This window comes from Anopheles funestus, chromosome 2RL, assembly GCF_943734845.2.
Source record: "Anopheles funestus chromosome 2RL, idAnoFuneDA-416_04, whole genome shotgun sequence".
In the NCBI taxonomy this organism is placed as follows: domain Eukaryota; kingdom Metazoa; phylum Arthropoda; class Insecta; order Diptera; family Culicidae; genus Anopheles; species Anopheles funestus.
The window spans coordinates 53,104,425-53,121,876 of NC_064598.1; the positions used below are offsets into that span (position 1 = coordinate 53,104,425).

General features: G+C 43.0%; 2 protein-coding genes across 4 annotated transcripts in view; both read left to right on the forward strand.

Annotated features, from left to right (window-relative positions):
• LOC125760815 (elongation of very long chain fatty acids protein AAEL008004) overlaps window positions 1-10,358 on the forward strand; it is a 37,384-nt gene extending 27,026 nt beyond the window's left edge. For 2 of the 3 annotated variants that reach the window (XM_049421335.1, XM_049421336.1), the window contains 7 exons: window positions 2,207-2,314; window positions 4,389-4,472; window positions 5,262-5,318; window positions 7,566-7,671; window positions 7,759-7,895; window positions 7,967-8,119; window positions 8,618-10,358. In XM_049421335.1, coding sequence (XP_049277292.1) covers window positions 2,207-2,314; window positions 4,389-4,472; window positions 5,262-5,318; window positions 7,566-7,671; window positions 7,759-7,895; window positions 7,967-8,119; window positions 8,618-8,833 — 861 coding nt within the window. In that variant the 3' untranslated portion in view covers window positions 8,834-10,358. Of the gene's footprint in view, window positions 1-2,206; window positions 2,315-3,243; window positions 3,325-4,388; window positions 4,473-5,261; window positions 5,319-7,565; window positions 7,672-7,758; window positions 7,896-7,966; window positions 8,120-8,617 lie in introns of all 3 variants that reach the window. The other variant, XM_049421337.1, reaches the window with a different exon arrangement.
• A 3,528-nt stretch (window positions 10,359-13,886) lies between these two features.
• On the forward strand, window positions 13,887-17,410 carry LOC125760797 (WD repeat-containing protein 37). The gene is made up of 3 exons (XM_049421314.1): window positions 13,887-14,825; window positions 14,895-15,756; window positions 15,826-17,410. The coding sequence occupies exons 1-3, from the start codon at window positions 14,432-14,434 to the stop codon at window positions 16,199-16,201; spliced, it is 1,632 nt and encodes a 543-aa protein (XP_049277271.1). The 5' UTR covers window positions 13,887-14,431; the 3' UTR covers window positions 16,202-17,410.
• Window positions 17,411-17,452: the final 42 nt, after the last annotated feature.

A 17,452-nucleotide genomic window follows, 5' to 3' on the forward strand; every position in this document is an offset into this window, starting at 1 on the left:
AAATTGATCATTTCATCATAAACAAATGTGTCAAAGTTTGTCAAAACTAACACAAATACTGACACAATCTTACTGAACTTGCTGAACCAATACAACAAGCAAACTAAAACAGGATTTCCACACTCAAATATTCAAATTTCGCTCCACATGGTTATGCGAGTTTAAATTTCTTTTTTTTTTAACAACTTGGTTCGTCTGTGGTTTGTTTCATGCAATCTGAATAATGAATAGTCGCCTTGTTTTTTTTGTTTTATGGTGTTTTTTTTCTCTCTCTTTTCATGTTTATGAATTTTTGTTTGATATGAAGAGAAAACGAACTTCGTACCATCTCCTAATTGTTTGTGAAGTTTATCATATTTTTTCCCCTCAAAACTTTTCAAGGTAATCTCTAACACGGAGACTCTAACCGGTCTGTGACACCGTGATATGGAGACGGGTGTTTCGTTCCTCGAAACTGGTTTACGTCCCGATCGACGTTTGATTTTGGATTTCTAAATCGAAAGCCCATGATTGTTTGTTTGTTGTGGTCTATGGTGCACAAGTCGAATTTCTTACAGATGGAACGCACATCTGTGTAGGTCAGTCCCGTGCAGCTTCTCGTTGGCCAGTTTCTCAACGTGTACCTATTTCCTCACGTAAAAAGGCGAGTGAGATCCACCCCGTTCATTCTTCACTAGCGGTGGTACGGAACAGGTTCATTCATCTTGCCTTGTACCCGGTTGGTTTAGTGCGGGTGTCGAAAGTCGATTCGGTCGATTTGTGGACAGCACGCCTCCTCCATCTCCCCGATCGATATTGTACCGGTGCGTCGCTATGATGATGGCCGTTTTGTGAGGCAATGGACAAACAACACGAACACGCCGAGTTCACGGTTGCCACCGGTGCATCCATCCTTCTAGCCTACACCTGCCAAATGGGTGGACATTACTGTCTGTTGTTGTCGAAACTATCGAGTCAACCTTTTGAGAATCCCCTACCAGTGTGTTTTTTTTCCTCATATTTATGGAGGGTCGATCGCGCAACCGATCATCACGATCGTGATGTGCGTACGACGTTCGATACACTCTCCCATCATTACCCATTACCCCGCACCTGCCAACGCAAAGGGTGAACAGCAAAGTGCGTACCCGAGTGCGTCCCATCGTGCACAGGATCGCTTCACGAGCCAACTTCAAAACTTCGACCATTCTTGCATAATGTCACGCGAATAACCATCCGTTACAGGCGGCCAATTTTTGGTATTTCACTTTTCGCCTTACTGTTTAATTTGACCACCACCTCTCTCGATGTCTCCCTCTGCTAATGTATCTTTCTCTGTTGCAATTGATCGATTGTAGCCAAAAAATGAAATCAAATTTCCGATTCCATCATCATCGGTGCGAAGAGTGGCTTTGCAAAATAAAAGATGGTGGGATTAACCTTCAATAAACGTAAGACAAGTGGCAAATAAAAATGCTTCACAATAATGCATAAGTATAAGTTTTAAAGCCCTCTCTTTACCGATCCGGGGTGGTTGATGTTATGCATTTAAAAGTGAAACGAACACTGCACTCGCTAGCAACCTGCTGTTACTGCCACCGTCGACGACGCCTGCTACTGCTGGGTCGTGAAAGCATGTCGAAATGAAGAAAAAAAATCGGTTAAGGTTAGCTTATCTAACATACCTGACCTTAACCGGACCGGATTGTGGACCGCGGGCCACCATTGCACGAACGCGCGAGAAGTACACACGGCGACGAAAACGATTATTAAAGGCCCTGCTACGTTCCGGAATGCCGATCCGCTTTGGCAGTGGATTGTAGGTGGGAATGAAGGTGGCAAGGCCCGTACACCACACCATTTGGATGTGTTTTAGAACGCGATCATAACGGTAGCACGCAGGTTAATAGCTATTTAATTACCACAAAAACCGGGCCAACGTCGCTCGATCTTGATGCAAGTTGCAATTTCGCCGTCATCTTTACGATCGCGTTGCGCTTTGATTTACCGGTGGCGACAACGAGATCGTTCTCATTAGGAAATGGGTGAGCAAAACAATTATCCACCGGTGCCTTATTTGCGCGCTATTAATGGCAGATTTATGGAGCAAAACAAACTTCCGACAGTGTACCGCTTTAGTAACACGGAAGCGCTGATCTTCGAAACGCGGTTACTGTAGCTACCTAGCAGTGAATAATGCTTTATTTTTTATCTGTTTCATCCACAGGTCCTGGGTCCAAGGCTAATGGAAAACCGCAAACCCTTCCAGCTCAAAAACACCCTCATAGTGTACAACTTCGTTCAAGTCGTGTTCAGTGCCTGGTTATTCTATGAGGTAGATTGTCTACGACATCCCAAAACTACTGCTATTACAACCAATAATTTCGCCCTTTTTTGTATGAAGCATTCAAAAGACGACAAACGAAACGCAACGACCTAAAACCCGTGGATGTACATTCACATTCACAAGGAAAATATTTTTTCCATAAGACCATGACTAGTAACTGTCTTGTTTACGCCTATTAGACGACTCACAACGCCAGATTTTCTTTGCGCTGTACACAACCGTATTGTAGATATACGCATAGAGCGCTGTTTTGCTATTAGGCGTTTGTATCAATGTTTCAATTTGTTGTGTGTGTGTGTTATTTTGGTAGAATTTACAGCATTGCATGATACTATTTGAACCACTTCTTTCTTTACAAAAAAATCACTTCAGTTGCATGGAACTGATCAGGAAATCGGAAGCAACAAACTGCGCACAGTTACCTTCAGACATTTCCTTATAGCACATTTGTTTGACTCGGTGTCAATGCACTTTAAGATTGATTGTGTGGTGCATTAAATGTTAATCATACTGGACTGACAATTGTGGGCATGTAACAAAAGTGGTATAGCCATGAGCGATTAAATTGGACCGAAGTTTCTCCATTTCCGCAAGGAAGCGGGAACGATGAACTTCGGCGTAATGTACTTCCCAAGAACACGCGGAGTAAAATCCCTTTCACTGGTGTATTTTTGGACGTGCTGCAGGTTCGCTCTATACGACCTTGCCTAGTTTACAGCAACAAAGGCAAACGAACTCATCGAGTGTTTCTCTCCCGCAAGCTCAAGAAGAGAAAGGAACCCTAGGATGAACCTTCCCTTCTGAATATGCTTTAAACCTTGATTGTTGTTTTTCTTCTATTTTTTTCTTAAATGAATATTTGCTTCCCGCTTCCTTTCGTGCTGTGTGCCGACCGATTGCACCTTCCGGGTACGTAGTGTTTAATGGGCGGCTGGTGGGGCACGTACAGCTTCCGTTGCCAACCCGTGGATCATGGTACTACAGGACAAGCGATGAGAGTAAGTGTTTGCCAGCAGACTAGTGGTCGCAGTGTTATCAGCAAACGATCGCAACAACCCTAATCTTCGACGAACTGTTTTTTTTACCTCCCATTTGCTCACAGATTTGTGAGTGTTTTGTTATTGTCAAAAAAAATCCCTCTTCGATCAATGTCGCACAAAGTCTCTGATTTATGTCCTCTTCCCCCATATCGTTCGTTCTCTGATCGTATACGTCGTTGCAATGGAAACAACATCGCTTCATGGTCAATCGTGTATGGTGAAAGGAAAATTCGGAATCGGAACAACATCACGAAACTTTCGTACAGCACTCGTCTCCATCCGCTCAATGCTATGACCCGAGCGGAACATACATGTGTATCCTAGAACCTGTTGAAGAGAATGTTTACAAACATTATCTTTCCGCTATTATCACGAATACGTAGCTGCATTAAACAGCGCAAACGGGAAAATTCACAAAAACACACAGGCAGACATATCATCGCACCATAAGCAGAATCCTAGCCAAAGACCTAGGCCTACTTCATGTGTTGGTATGTGTGTGTGGGTTCTTTTATAATAAGAAACGAGAAGACGATCGATTGCTACACCCTGAAAGCTGTTAAAGACCAGTGATCAGTCGCGTTAAGTCACACTAAACGGTTTGTATGTTTTAAGTAGGTTTGTATGCGGGAGGGCAGAAGTTGAAGTATATTGGATTACTGTTTGAGCTTTCAAACCATATATATTGCAGCTAATCGTTGTTTAGTGTATTACCGCAGTTATTGATGTTCCACACAGTAGTTGTTACTGTTAGAGGCGAACGATGCTGGTTAAAACCTCACACAAGAGGCAGCGCTCAACTCGACGAGACATGTAAACGAAAATGTCCAAACAAACTTGCAAATAAACACTGCACACAGATTCACACATCCAAACGTACAAAAACACTCACGTACACGCAAATTCTCACACCAAAAAACGGACGTCGACTGTGCTTCAGACAAAAATATTTTAAAAAAACAGTACAAAACTCGGATTCGGCACATACTAACCACTGGACCACTTTTTGCCACTTTTTACAGATTGGTGTATCGGGTTGGCTAACGGGACATTATAACTTCCGATGCCAGCCAGTCGACTATAGTAACCACCCCAAAACGCTGCGGGTAGGTTTCGAACGAGGCAAAACTCGGCACACGCACTGAATGTCGTACGGAAAGTGCCAGGGTTGCTTTCCGGGCGGGTACATCAGCTTCATCAATATCATCCCTCATGCTTTACTATCGCTAACATTACTTATTGTAACAATCATGGTGAAAGCGAATATTCTCATCCTTTAACATTTTGCTATTTTGTTTATTCAATAATGCTTTACGTTTTGTGTTACTGACACATTTGTTTTACTTCCGCTAGCTAACCTTGTTTTCCTAGTATTTATAAACATATCCTTCGTAACTACTAAAACTTCATTAATGAGCAACAGATTACGATCAAACGATCGGAAAAAATCGCCCCAAAATCGCCACCATTCTGTACCTGGTTTTCTTAGCTCGCGAATAGTGTTCAAAATAGAAATAAATTTAAATTTCCCTTCCTCTGCATGCATTTCGCATCTATCCATGTTTGGTACGCTCCCTTTACTTCTACTGAATTCCATTTGCTCCTTTAATACTTATCCTTTGCATCTAATGTTCTACCATCGTTGAATTCCATCATCATCCTAAGAGCGAAACTATTGATCCTCACGTGTTTATGTGTGCTCGCGCTGTCTCATCCTTCTCGTATATCCCTGCAGTCTCAACTCAAATTGTCTATCAACTAAAGCATTTCACACCCTGGCTCCTTTCGTTGAATCGTTGTCATTTTCGGCAAGATGGATAGAATACTGTTTTTAATATTACCATTTCTTTCTCACACTATCTTCCGTGACTGTCAATCTTCCCCGGACAAATTAGATGGTGCATGCCTGCTGGTGGTACTACTTCTCAAAGTTCACCGAATTCTTTGACACGGTAAGTTTAGTTTAGTTAATTTTCTATTATTCAGGTAACACTGCATCTCCAGTCGCCATCAAAAAAGAACAAATACTCGATCGCTCATTCGTTCCTGCTCCAAACGATCCAAAAATTCACGCAATTGTTAACGTTCGTCATCCATCATTAGCCACAATTGAGAAGGAACTTGACGGTTGCGGTAAAGAAAAACATAATTAAAGTGTGCTCCAGTACCCTTGAACATATTCGTCACGGTCATTCTTACGGTGTGTAGCGGGGTAATCTGTTCACGGAAGACACTCACCGGCTCATTTCCTTGCAAGCTGCAGCAGGTGGCAGAAAACGGGAAAGCAAACTACAGCCGAACGAAAAAAGAGAGAGCGGTCATTGCTGTGCTCGAAACAACATTTACGTCAAACGAAGATCACTTCCTGCTTTAGTGTGGTACAAAAAACTAATAACTTCGCGAATTAGCTGCGTAATACACGCCGTAAGATGATGAGTCCTATTTGCTTAGCTTCTGCTGCTGGACACACGTTTCGCAAATAGTATCTGAAGAGGGTGGCTCCATTCTTCAGTATGTTTTTTTTGTATCTCCCAGTACCCATCACTACTCAAAACTTGGCAAGTCATTATTGGGGATGATGTGCCCTCAAAAATCATGACAATACTTTGTCTTCAAATTTCTGGCAGAGGGCTCGTCTTTCTTCATCACCTTCATTAAGAATAGCTTGTATCTCTCCTTTTTTATGTTCTTTGGTGTAGTTACAGATTATTACTGCCAAAATGGCGAAGAAGTAGAAACCACCACCTCAATATGATGACCATTATTGACTTGAAAAACAAATGTCGTCATCTTGAGCAGCTAGCAAGACCATGTATCCGTGCGAGATGGAACACCCCATCTTCTTCACCACGGTTGAATGCCTCTTGGTTGCTAGACAAATGTGACCTGTCGATTTCCGGGGTGTACAAAACCACTACCCAAAATGGTTTTATTTGTACAGTTTTTGACGATTGCTGGAAGTGTGTTTACTTGAGTTTCTGATTCAACTGTGGAACAATAATCTCCTTCGGTATGAGAGAGCGAGAGAGTTGAATGTCAAGTGTAGTATCTCAACGTCCAATACTGAAGATGACAACAGAAATTGAGGATCAATGAACCCCGCTCGATTCGTGCGATCTCTCCAACGATCGTTGCTAACGAAAAGCAGCAGGAAGAGCGTTCAGTTTCGCATGAACATCCGTGTGTAGATCGCGCCCCAGGACCATGCTAAATGATTTGTGTGACTTCTTGGGAAAGAGGCTTCTGGAACAATCTTTGGAAGACGACAAAGGTGGTAAAACCACCATCCCAGCCTCATCGCCGATCATGTGCTCGCGCGATTTCATTCACGTGAAATGCTACACTCCCGTTAGCCTGTTTTCTTTCTTAGCCAGTTTTGGTGCGTCAATCCTGCTTTATCTGTGTTTGACTTTGACCATATCGCATATTAGCTCCGGTATGGGTCGTCTGCTTGTGCTCACACACATGATCACCATAGAACCGGCTGCATGGTGCAGATTTATCCAGCAAAGTTGAAACCAATTCCGGTTTTCTCTTCCACACCGGATTGGTAGGATTTTTCGCACGCAATTTATGCACCTTTTTGGGAAAGACCGATTGTCACTCGGCCAACCCCGCTACCTGTGGCAGGAACGATATCGTCGCATATGAATATACAAGTTTGATATAAAATAAAATACTCGTAGAATATAAACCATCATGTACAAGCACAGCTATAAAGCAACATTCTCTGCACGGTGCCATGCCTGGGGTTCTAGTTCGCGTAGTTGATCTAGTTAAGCCAATCGCACCATCAAAGGAATGGTTGCTACTCCAGCTGCCATTGCTACTAGTGGCACTACTACCGAGGGCAAGTAAGTGGCAGCTCTACTGACCGGGTCATATGCCGGGGCACCCTAGAAAAGTGTGTCCGTGAACGCTGCTGTGCGCGGTACAACCGGATTGCCTTGGTGATCGATGGCCACCGTATGCGGTCAGTGCGTTCTACAAACCGCTCGTCGGTGCTGCACTTGTACATAAAGTTCAACGTAACAGTGGTTCAAGACGAATGAGCAACAAGAATGGAATGAGTGTGTCATCGAGTGTTTGTGCTTGTTACTGATGCAGAGATATACAGCGAAGATGCATCAATATACTAATCTGAAGTTATCTGATCACATAACTATGACTTCTAATACATATTACCTTCCTCTTCACAGTTCTTCTTTGTGATGCGCAAAAAGAGTAGCCAAGTGTCTACATTGCACGTCATTCACCACGGATGTATGCCAATGTCGGTGTGGTTCGGTGTTAAGTTCACTCCAGGTAAGCTGTCCAACCTCGGACCGTTATGTCGTTCAATTTCTAATGCATTTGCTGATGGCAACCTGTCTGCTCTATATCTACCAACAGGCGGTCACAGCACATTCTTCGGCCTTTTGAACACGTTCGTACACATAGTGATGTATACGTACTATCTGTTTACTGCCCTCGGACCGCAATTCCAGAAATACTTGTGGTGGAAGAAATATTTAACCGCCCTTCAGATGGTAAGTGCAGCAGGCGTCTTTAGCATGTTGTTCGTGCGACCCACATTGCTAACGTTCTCATTTATTTGCAGGTTCAGTTCGTCCTGATTATGGTACACGCTTTCCAGCTGCTGTTTATCGACTGCAACTACCCGAAAGCTTTCGTCTGGTGGATCGGAATGCATGCTGTGATGTTCTTCTTCCTGTTCAACGAGTTCTACCAGTCCACATACAAAGCCCAAAAGGTATGTGTCGGATACACTTTCAAAATGAGCGACAGCCTTTTCCTACAAGCACTGCGTGCTAAAGGATGTTGGGACAACAGTTGTGCTATAGCTTTTATTCAAATTTATGGTAAATTTACGAACGATCCGTGTTCGGGCCTACCGCAGCTTAACACAAAGTGACCAAATAAGAGAGTAACTTGCTTGTGGTGTAGGATTTTTGCCCTTCGCGCTTCACTAGCAATGGTGCGATCATCATCCGATTGTAAAACCAGTTCTTTTTTAAGTTCTTTTTCTTAAATGTTGCTACAAGCTGGACTTAACCATCGCTTTTCGTGTGTGTGTGTGTTGCGTGAACGTCATAGATGGTATTGAATTATTTGTACGAACTCTCGCATTCCAACTAAGCTTGCACTATTGTTCCAAATTCATGCTCAATCCGTTGATATGCATCCTTTCGCACCTATTAGAACCGATGTATTTAATTGATTTATTTTTTGTTTATTCGCCCATTTATAGCGGAAGAGGGAAGCTGCTGCCAAGAAGCGGGAAGCTGAACTACTCCTGCAACAGCAGCAACTACAAAATGGCCACGTGGCCAACGGTAGCGCTAACGGTACGCTCAGCAATGGCACCGGCAACAAGGCTGCCGATTACTACGTACGCGGCGACCTACCAGCCGAGATGGAACTGACGCAACGGTCATCAACGAACACGCATACGACAGCCCAATAATAGCGGGATACGGCAGACCGGATTCGGTTCTTGTAATTAATTATTAATTTATTGTAAAATTGTCCCGGAACCCGCGAATATGCGTGTGTGTGTGTACGTGTGAACACTTGTGTGCAGGGTATCGTAGATGCCACCGGTTTATCGCATCCCAAGTCAATCACAACCCATCCCCCCGCTCCTCCCCTTTCTCGCCCCACGTTAACTCGCACCCAACCCAATCTGTTCTGATTTATCACTTCCATTTCCGAGGTTAACATAAATCGCCATGCACACCAAAATGGCGCATGTGGTTTGTTTTTAAAAGTATCATTTTAATTCTACCCCTCCAATGAAATATTATTACCCTGGAATACCGGAGCACACATACAAAACAGCACACACGTCGTCGCAGAGAAGCAAATCTAACTAAAACCATTCAACCTGACGAAGGCTGCTAGGGCAAGGTTAGTTACGGCATGTTACGCCTTCGAGTCTGTTTAGGATTTCATGCGAACGGAAGTATGTCACTTTGGATATACATACCTTTAAATGGAGATTAAGAGGCAGCCAGGCAGCTTTACACCTTTTTGTCTTTTTTAAGTTTAATAAGAAAGCTACATTGATGTGTTTTTGCATAGTGATGATTTATTTTGAAACAGACAGTAAGAAAAAAAAACAAAACACAAGAAAAAAGTGAAAGCAATCGTACGGGAAAGGTATTGCAGACAGATTTGTGTACAGAATACAAGCGACAAATGTATAGCCGTAGGTGCAATGATGGTGCAGCAATCAGGAAGATGTATCATGCAAGTGGAACTGAATGAATGTGTGACAAGCGCAATGGTACAATAGCATTAAACATGGGTTAGTAGAATGGGTACGAAAAAAAGCGGTCGAATAAAATCAAGGATATAGTTGATAGGAAAAGAGTTCAAGCAAAACTATAGCTGTATGTTTGTGCATGTGTGTGCGTGTGTATGATAAGCGTATTGCAGCGACCTTGCGGATCCAGCAGATCGATGTGGCACTTATGAAATGTATGTAGTACATAGCAGACTACAGCACGATCCACAGAATGTGAGTGTATGTTGCCTATTGAAATGTTGCCAGAGCAGTGCGTAGAGCGGCTCGATTCCGTCAAGGTTATGCAGCGATAAGCGAGAGAGAAAGAGAGAAATAATGAATGTTAATTGTGAGGCAGAGAAATGGCAGATCGGCATAGGCATCACCTTCATGCTTTTTAGTACCCATTTTTCCACGTTTTTTTAAACATATTTTTTTTATCTTGGAAATTGTGCCCTTCTTTTGTTTTCTCCTTCGATCCTGCAAACCCTCTCCCCTTTTCCACTCCATGAATGCTTCCCGAACTTCTCCTGTCGATTTTCCAGTCCTACCTGGTGGAAATACCCGGTAATAGTAGCTGTCGTGATGTGCGGTGTCCTATATTTACGTATAAGTGAAATACCAATCTACTTTTTCACTCTAAGTCTAAGGAATATTTTTTGGAAGGACACTTTCGGCAATAAAACAGAAGATTTAAACTGTATCCCATGTCATGAGGCGAACAAGAAGAAATGTGTCGTCAGAAAGAAAGAAGCAGCAACTGTTATATGATTGACCCCAAATATATATGGTAACAGTTGAAGTATTAAGAGGTTCGCGGCCCTTTAATACGGAATGGCGCGAAAAGGGAAAAATAGTTCAATGTGGTGAATTAGATGTAGAAATACATACTTTCTAAACTAGCGCTGCAATCTTAATGGATGATCATGCAATCCACCGATCCCCTGACTGTTCTGATATAAATATTTTACAAAATCTTATACTACATAAAATGAAATGGTAGGATTGAAAGCAAAAAGCCGACCTCTAACCGGTGACTGATGCTTTCAGGAATGTTCGTACTGTATAGATCCCAAACCAAATAGACAGTTGTACTTCTATCGCTTCTGGTTGATATCATCGATGTTTATTCGGTAGGGTTAAAGTAAAAGTGGACAGAGACGACAGAAGCTACTGTTTCACTGTCGAATTGTATCCTCTATTTCTATTGATTTGGGCAAACGCTCAACCGGAGCAATTTCATTTCAGACCCTTAAAATCGAACACATCCTGTGGCAAGTAAGAAGGTGCTACTGTCTGTATTATGCGGACTATCCTGTACAAACGAACCCTCCAACAACTGCTCGCAAAATATCCCAACGGTTTATAAAGACAACAGCAACATCAGCACGCTAGAGAAATGAAGAATGATACTATACAAGTTTTGTAACGTGTTTCGTAGACCGGACGATGTTTTAGGGTATATGAGGAAAATCAATCCTCACTCACTGAGTGCTGCGTATTGTTCAAAGCAGCAATTAACGAAAACAAACCACTTCTAGCTACCATCAACCACAAAGAGACCGACCGATTAAACGACGATTCGATCAACGACGATTATAATAGTTGTGTTTTCTGCTGGCAGAAAGAATAAATGGTAGCTGTAATAGATAAAATTGTATATTGCGTGAAAGAAGCTACAAATTTGCCGTGTGTGTGTGTAGATATTTATCATTCATGGGTGTTTAGACGAATTACTTCTATTGTTTTGCGCAATGATAAAAAACGGAAACGCAACGAACGCAATAACCGTTCAAACAGAAACCTAACTGACTAACACTACCTTACTGTTTACTGTACAGCCAAGCCGATAATGTGTCGTTACATAGGTAAAGAATGAGTTTAAGCTACTGTTGATTGCGGCCTCAAGCAAAAGCAAGCTCTAGAAGGTTTAATTCTGTTGGTTGCAGGCTAAAACGCTAAAGCATACAATCGTTTCGTACAGTAGTAGTCATGTAATTTTACCCGGCCAGCCACACACACAGTTTAAGAAAAATAAACTTTTGAACTGAATCACGGAGTTTAAATACTTTGTCGGTGTTGTAATCGCTTAGTGGGTTTGAGTTACTACATGGAAAGGATAAGGCAACTTGAAAGGAACTGACACCAGCATTAGATTGATAAACAAACCATTGATAAAGGTGTTCTTATCCTTCTGATATAGACAATGTTGTTTTAAATGGGAAGCAGAATCTCCGAAGGACATCTTGACATTCGCCTAAGAATCATGTCCCGGTAAGAGAAAGTTTGGACATTGGATATTTATTTTCCATTCCTTCGGGAGTATCCAAAGAAAAGCGAATTGTCTGATACGAATGTACTATTAATCTCGATGAGTCGAAAACATCTACGCTATTGTCTGGTTTTCAGGGACCAGGTAATTCACTGGGTATCTGGTGGAACTTTCATTCTTCTTCCGAATTTGCTGTATGGAAAAAAATCTAATCAGTATTGGGAATTCCATCTTGCAGAGAATGTTCAACTCATTAACACTACTGTACTCTAAATTATATTACATCTTGTGAATGAGATAGTTGAGATCCCAGGGCTTCAATTAAAGATCATCGATTGGCGTGCATTAGTTTTTCCTGAGTTTTTCACAGCTCGGTGTTTTGCTAATCTTACTTGAGGCGGGTAGATATTTCCTGATCTGGTATAGCTTTGAAAATACAAAAATTATATATCACTTCCATAGCTAATTGCGAGTTAGTTTTAACCAAATTTGATTTTTAAAAAAATACTATAAATCAGCTGTTTTACTATCTGTGTAGATAAGTGTACACGTTTCTTCTCCGTAAACTCGCTATCTATCGTCCAACCAGTAGAAAAACATCATCTACAATCTGATATGAAGCTGTACGACATCATTATCTCTCGTTTTCGAGCGGTTATAAAGCAATCACATAAAAAATCTGGTTCTACACAGAGCTTTATGCACTGTTTTGGTGAAAACAATAAACTCCATATCGTATGTTGACTTAAGCGTCTTGCGTATTTCGTGACGTGAGACTGAAATTCGCATTCTGCATCATTTATCTAAGGCATTACATCAACCTGCTCTTCTCATTGTTATAGGAGTAATCATTAGCTGATAACTCTTGTGGATGGCCACTGATGTGATGTTTCGTTCTATTGCTTGTCGTTCAGTTAGATTAGCTCATTCGTGAAGTACTCGCGGACTAGAACACAACGCTACAAAAGTAAGAGTATCCATAACATGGAAACAATAGAAGACCTGCCGAAAATCGACACAGCACAGGACCTGGATAATTTTGTAAGCCGTCAAAAATACGACCAACTGCTGGAAGATTATAACAAACTGAAGGAAAGCAACGAATCCAAAACTACATCAGAACCAGACCAGGATGTTCTCGAGGCGTACACTAGTCGAATTAACCGATTCGAATGTCTCATGAAAGAACTGCAAGAAGATTTTCTCCAAATGAAAGCTAGTGTTCGATCGCGAACCCTTCTCAATGATTCCGGACGAAACGTTGTGCAACGATCGCGTGGTGAAGATAGTAGTGCCATAAACTACGTTATGACGATCGTACATCCAAAAAGCCGTACCAGTTAGGTTTGTTTAAAAGTTTAATAAAAAATGATTTCTATACAGCATACCATTATTAACCATTATATTCACCATTATGCAAAGAAGATTAACTACAAAGAATAATTTCTCCTGAGTGCAAAAAGTACATTTCTACAGTCACGTGACATTGGAAGATGAAACACGTTTTAGTCCACGTCTTCACATAAACATGATAAACACAATCTATGTGGACTACATTTGCAATATCTAGATTTTTTCTTATAATTATTGAGCATTTCAAAATTTAAACAATTCAGCATGAAAATGTGGCCGTTATGTAGCGCTAGCCTGAACGAAAGGACCCCAGATCACACCCATACAACTACAACGCGCCTGGTGGGCAGTTGTCAATCGGCATTGTAAACGTCAAACAGTTAACATATCTCAGGGATGTCAAACTCCAGCACATATTCGTTGTGCGATTTTTTAAATTTTACATTTTCTGCTATAATTAATCTCAGATATGACGAAACTTATTTCAATCAAATACAGGCAATACAGTTCAAATTTATGTTATCCGCCAAGCTTACATTAGAACTGTATTGCGTTTGTTTTAATAATAGCTTGCGTGAATCGTAGACAGCAGTTGTACGCCTCTGTTCTTTTTGACAGCCCACCTCATCTTTAGGCACTTCGACCAAAACTGGTACTCAAAACAAATTCGACAAGTAGCGCTAGGAAAAATATCTCTAGTCCCTGTTTTGGTGTATATTATCAATCAATTTGCCAGATAACACTTGTATCCGTGCCGTGGTAAAAGAAAACGACGCATTTTAACACGACGGCTAGTGGACCACACAGTGCCACTACAGAATATCACTGATAAATATGATTGTTTAAACGAAATTTCACCCCAGCCTTCGTGCGGATAGGAATTGATTAGGAAATATTGACCTTCAGTGAAACGATTTGTGAGAGTACAGTAAAAAGTGGTCCGAAGTGAGTGAATTTTCCCAATTGCCTTGAAAAGCAAACAACAGCACCGCTTGTGGGAAGAGGCGGTTGGAGGTGGCAATCGACGCATTTGCACACTTGCATAACGACGACAACGATATCGCAAGCGCTCCCGGAGCGCAACGGTGGTGGTGGTGGCGCACGGAAACGGATTAAGGCACCAGCTCACGGTAGCGGATTCGATAAAATCGATGGCTTTAGATTTGCTTGGTCGTCAGAAAATGCCATTGGATGGATCCTCGTCGAAGCAACCTGCGGTCGCCTCTTCCTCGGTTAGTGGAGGTGCCACCGGAGTTAGTACCACTGCATCCGGCGGTCCCCTGAACCCTGGAGTCGCTGGGGTTGGCGTAGGAGGAAGTGCCACTGGAACGGTAGTAGCTGGTACGACGGCCGGTGGTGTCAGTGGAGCATCAGTTATGGGCAAACAGCTGACTGCGAAACGCTCGTTAAAGCTTGGCAGTCTGGCCGAAGACATCATGCCTGGATCCCTGGGAGGTGGCGACGAACCGTTCCGAGCTCGGCTGCATCATCTGTTTTCGCAGATCGAAAAGGAGTTTGAACTGTTGCATGTGGAAAACATGAGCTGTAAGTACGCTGAAGCAAAGAGTGTTCCATCTGTTGATATTCCGTTTGATTCTTTTTTTTTTTTTGCAGTACGCGAAAAGTTGGAAGCTGTCGCCGGAACTCCGCGCGATTCAACCGTGGGTGAGAGACTCCCGCTGCAGGACGCATTTGAGGTGGATGGATCGGTAAACAAGAGCTTCAAATCGAAGCTTGGCAGTGCAGGCAGCAAAGTGAAGGCCGGCCACAAGCTCCGGGCACAGACGAGTCGCATCGTGTCAAGCTTCAAGGCCCAGTCCGTCGTCAGTTCGCTGGTGCGCGAATTTTGTGGTCACAAGGACGGTGTCTGGCAGGTCAGCACGAAAGCCGGCCAACCCATCATCGGTACTGCTTCGGCCGATCACAGTGCGTGCATTTGGGGCATCGATACGGGGCGTTGTTTACTGCAGTACCAGGGCCACAGTGGATCGGTCAACTCGATCAAGTTTCATCCGACGCGTGACATTGTGCTAACGGGCAGTGGGGATGCCACCGCTCAAATATGGCAGGCTGCCGTGAACTGGGAGGTACCGGCACGAAAGGGTCATTCCTCGGAGGAGGAACTCGAAGAAGAGGAGGAAGGACCGTACGAGGAGAAGGAAAGGATCGATGTATTGCGGACGCCGTTGTGCGAATTTTCCGGTCCCGGAGGACACACGGCGGTGGTGGTGGCAGCCGACTGGCTACCCGGCGGTGATCAAGTCATAACGGCCAGCTGGGATCGGACAGCGATTCTGTGGGACGTGGAAACCCGAGAACCATTGCATCCACTATGTGGTCACGATCACGAACTGACCCACGCGTCGGCCCATCCGAGTCAACGGCTTGTGGTGACAGCTTCACGCGATTCCACCTTCCGACTGTGGGATTTCCGTGACCCCATTCCGGCGGTTTCAGTTTTCCAAGGGCACACCGAGTAAGATGCCGACAGCGAATCCGCGAGACACTTTCCGTAACCGTTTGTTTGTTTTTTTTTATCTTCCAGAAACGTAACCTCAACAGTATTTACGCGAGATGATAAGGTAGTCTCCGGGTCTGATGATCGCTCAGTGAAGGTATGGGAGCTGCGTAACATGCGTTCTGCACTGACCACCATCCGCACGGACTCTGCCGTAAATCGGTTGGCCGTGTCGGCCAGCGGTGTGATCGCCATCCCGCACGATAATCGCCATATTCGGTTGTTCGATTTGAACGGACAGCGCATTGCGCGGCTACCACGCACGAGCCGTCAGGGCCATCGACGTATGGTGTCCGCAGTCGCCTGGACCGAAGATATCAGCTCAAACTGCAATCTCTTTTCGAGCGGTTTCGATCGGCGAGTGTTGGGCTGGGGCGTTTGCTTGCCACCCAAGGACAACTGAGCAGCTTATTCATATGCATATGCAGGTAAAGGAGGTAGAGGATCGGAGATGCGGAGATGGAACCACAGATCGTTTTTCGTTGTTTCGTTCGTTACATTGTTTTAGTTGTATTGATAATGGTTGTTTGTTTTTTTTGTTTCGTTGCGCGTAGCATTGCCACCAACTACTTAGTCATTAGAGTACACGGTACAGTAAGCTTCCCAGTGATGCTACGTAAGACGATGGAATTGTTGCATCGGAATCAGAATTCCGATCGAAACACGCTAGTGAAAGTAATTATTCTGCTACATGTTCTTGGCTCAACGACCATACGCGTTCTAGTGGACTTTCACTTTTCTTTATTATCTTAAATATGTTGAATTTCCGAGGGTATTATTTGCTCCACCATATCATTGGAATACCTTTGAACTGTTTTGGGTATACTTATTGAGCTTAATCAGAATCCTGCCGGTTAGCAAACGGGAAGAATCTCATTTACATTCAGGGTATGGTTTTACATGGTTTCAGGTATTTTCTATATGCACAGTACATTTTTCGATGTAAGTATTTACGTTATGTTACCACTACACCACGAAATTAATTAGATTTTTTGAATTCTGGATGCAAAATAGACACAATTGCCACTCTTGAGCAATATATCAACATCCTACTTTTCCGCACCTGACTAAAGGTGTAGGAGACAACACTAAACATGATTCAAATACTGTCAATATACAGTCACTAGCGGCACCTCACGGAAATGGAAGTGAATTCTAACGTCCCAGCAATATTTTAACTAGTTTCAGTTTGGATTAAACAGATTTGGGCCGTTCAAGGGTACGGGTTAGTAGAGTGTAAAGGAAGAACGTGTATTATCACCTAGAACGATAAGGAAGGATAGAAAACAGAAATGTAGAACTGCATAATTGCAACAATGAACAAAACATCACAGTCCTGTTACGGGCAATGGACGACAGTGTACACACACTGAAGTCCATTATTTTAAACGCTTACACGTTTCAAAGATTTATTGATGATTAGATGGACGGATGGTTGGTTAACGTTGTGCAGAACATTTGTGTGTGTAATCGAGACGAGAAGCAAAATACCAAATGTATGTACGAACGCACGGCTGGTACTCAATTCGAATGTAATATTGTGATGTAAACAGAGATAAACCATACACACAAACACAACTGGAGAAAGGAAACACTACTATCAACTAACAAACATCCCGCGATTGTATATTCTTTGCTAAACGAAAGGAAAGAA

What these genes read in the sequence shown, in the direction of transcription:
- LOC125760797 (XM_049421314.1), top strand. Translation starts at nt 14,432, where the DNA reads ATGGCTTTAGATTTGCTTGGTCGTCAGAAAATGCCATTGGATGGATCC. An exon ending in GCATGTGGAAAACATGAGCT is followed by an intron (nt 14,826 to 14,894) that starts GTAAGTACGCTG and finishes TTTTTTTTGCAG; the next exon opens with TACGCGAAAAGTTGGAAGCT. An exon ending in GTTTTCCAAGGGCACACCGA is followed by an intron (nt 15,757 to 15,825) that starts GTAAGATGCCGA and finishes TTTATCTTCCAG; the next exon opens with AAACGTAACCTCAACAGTAT.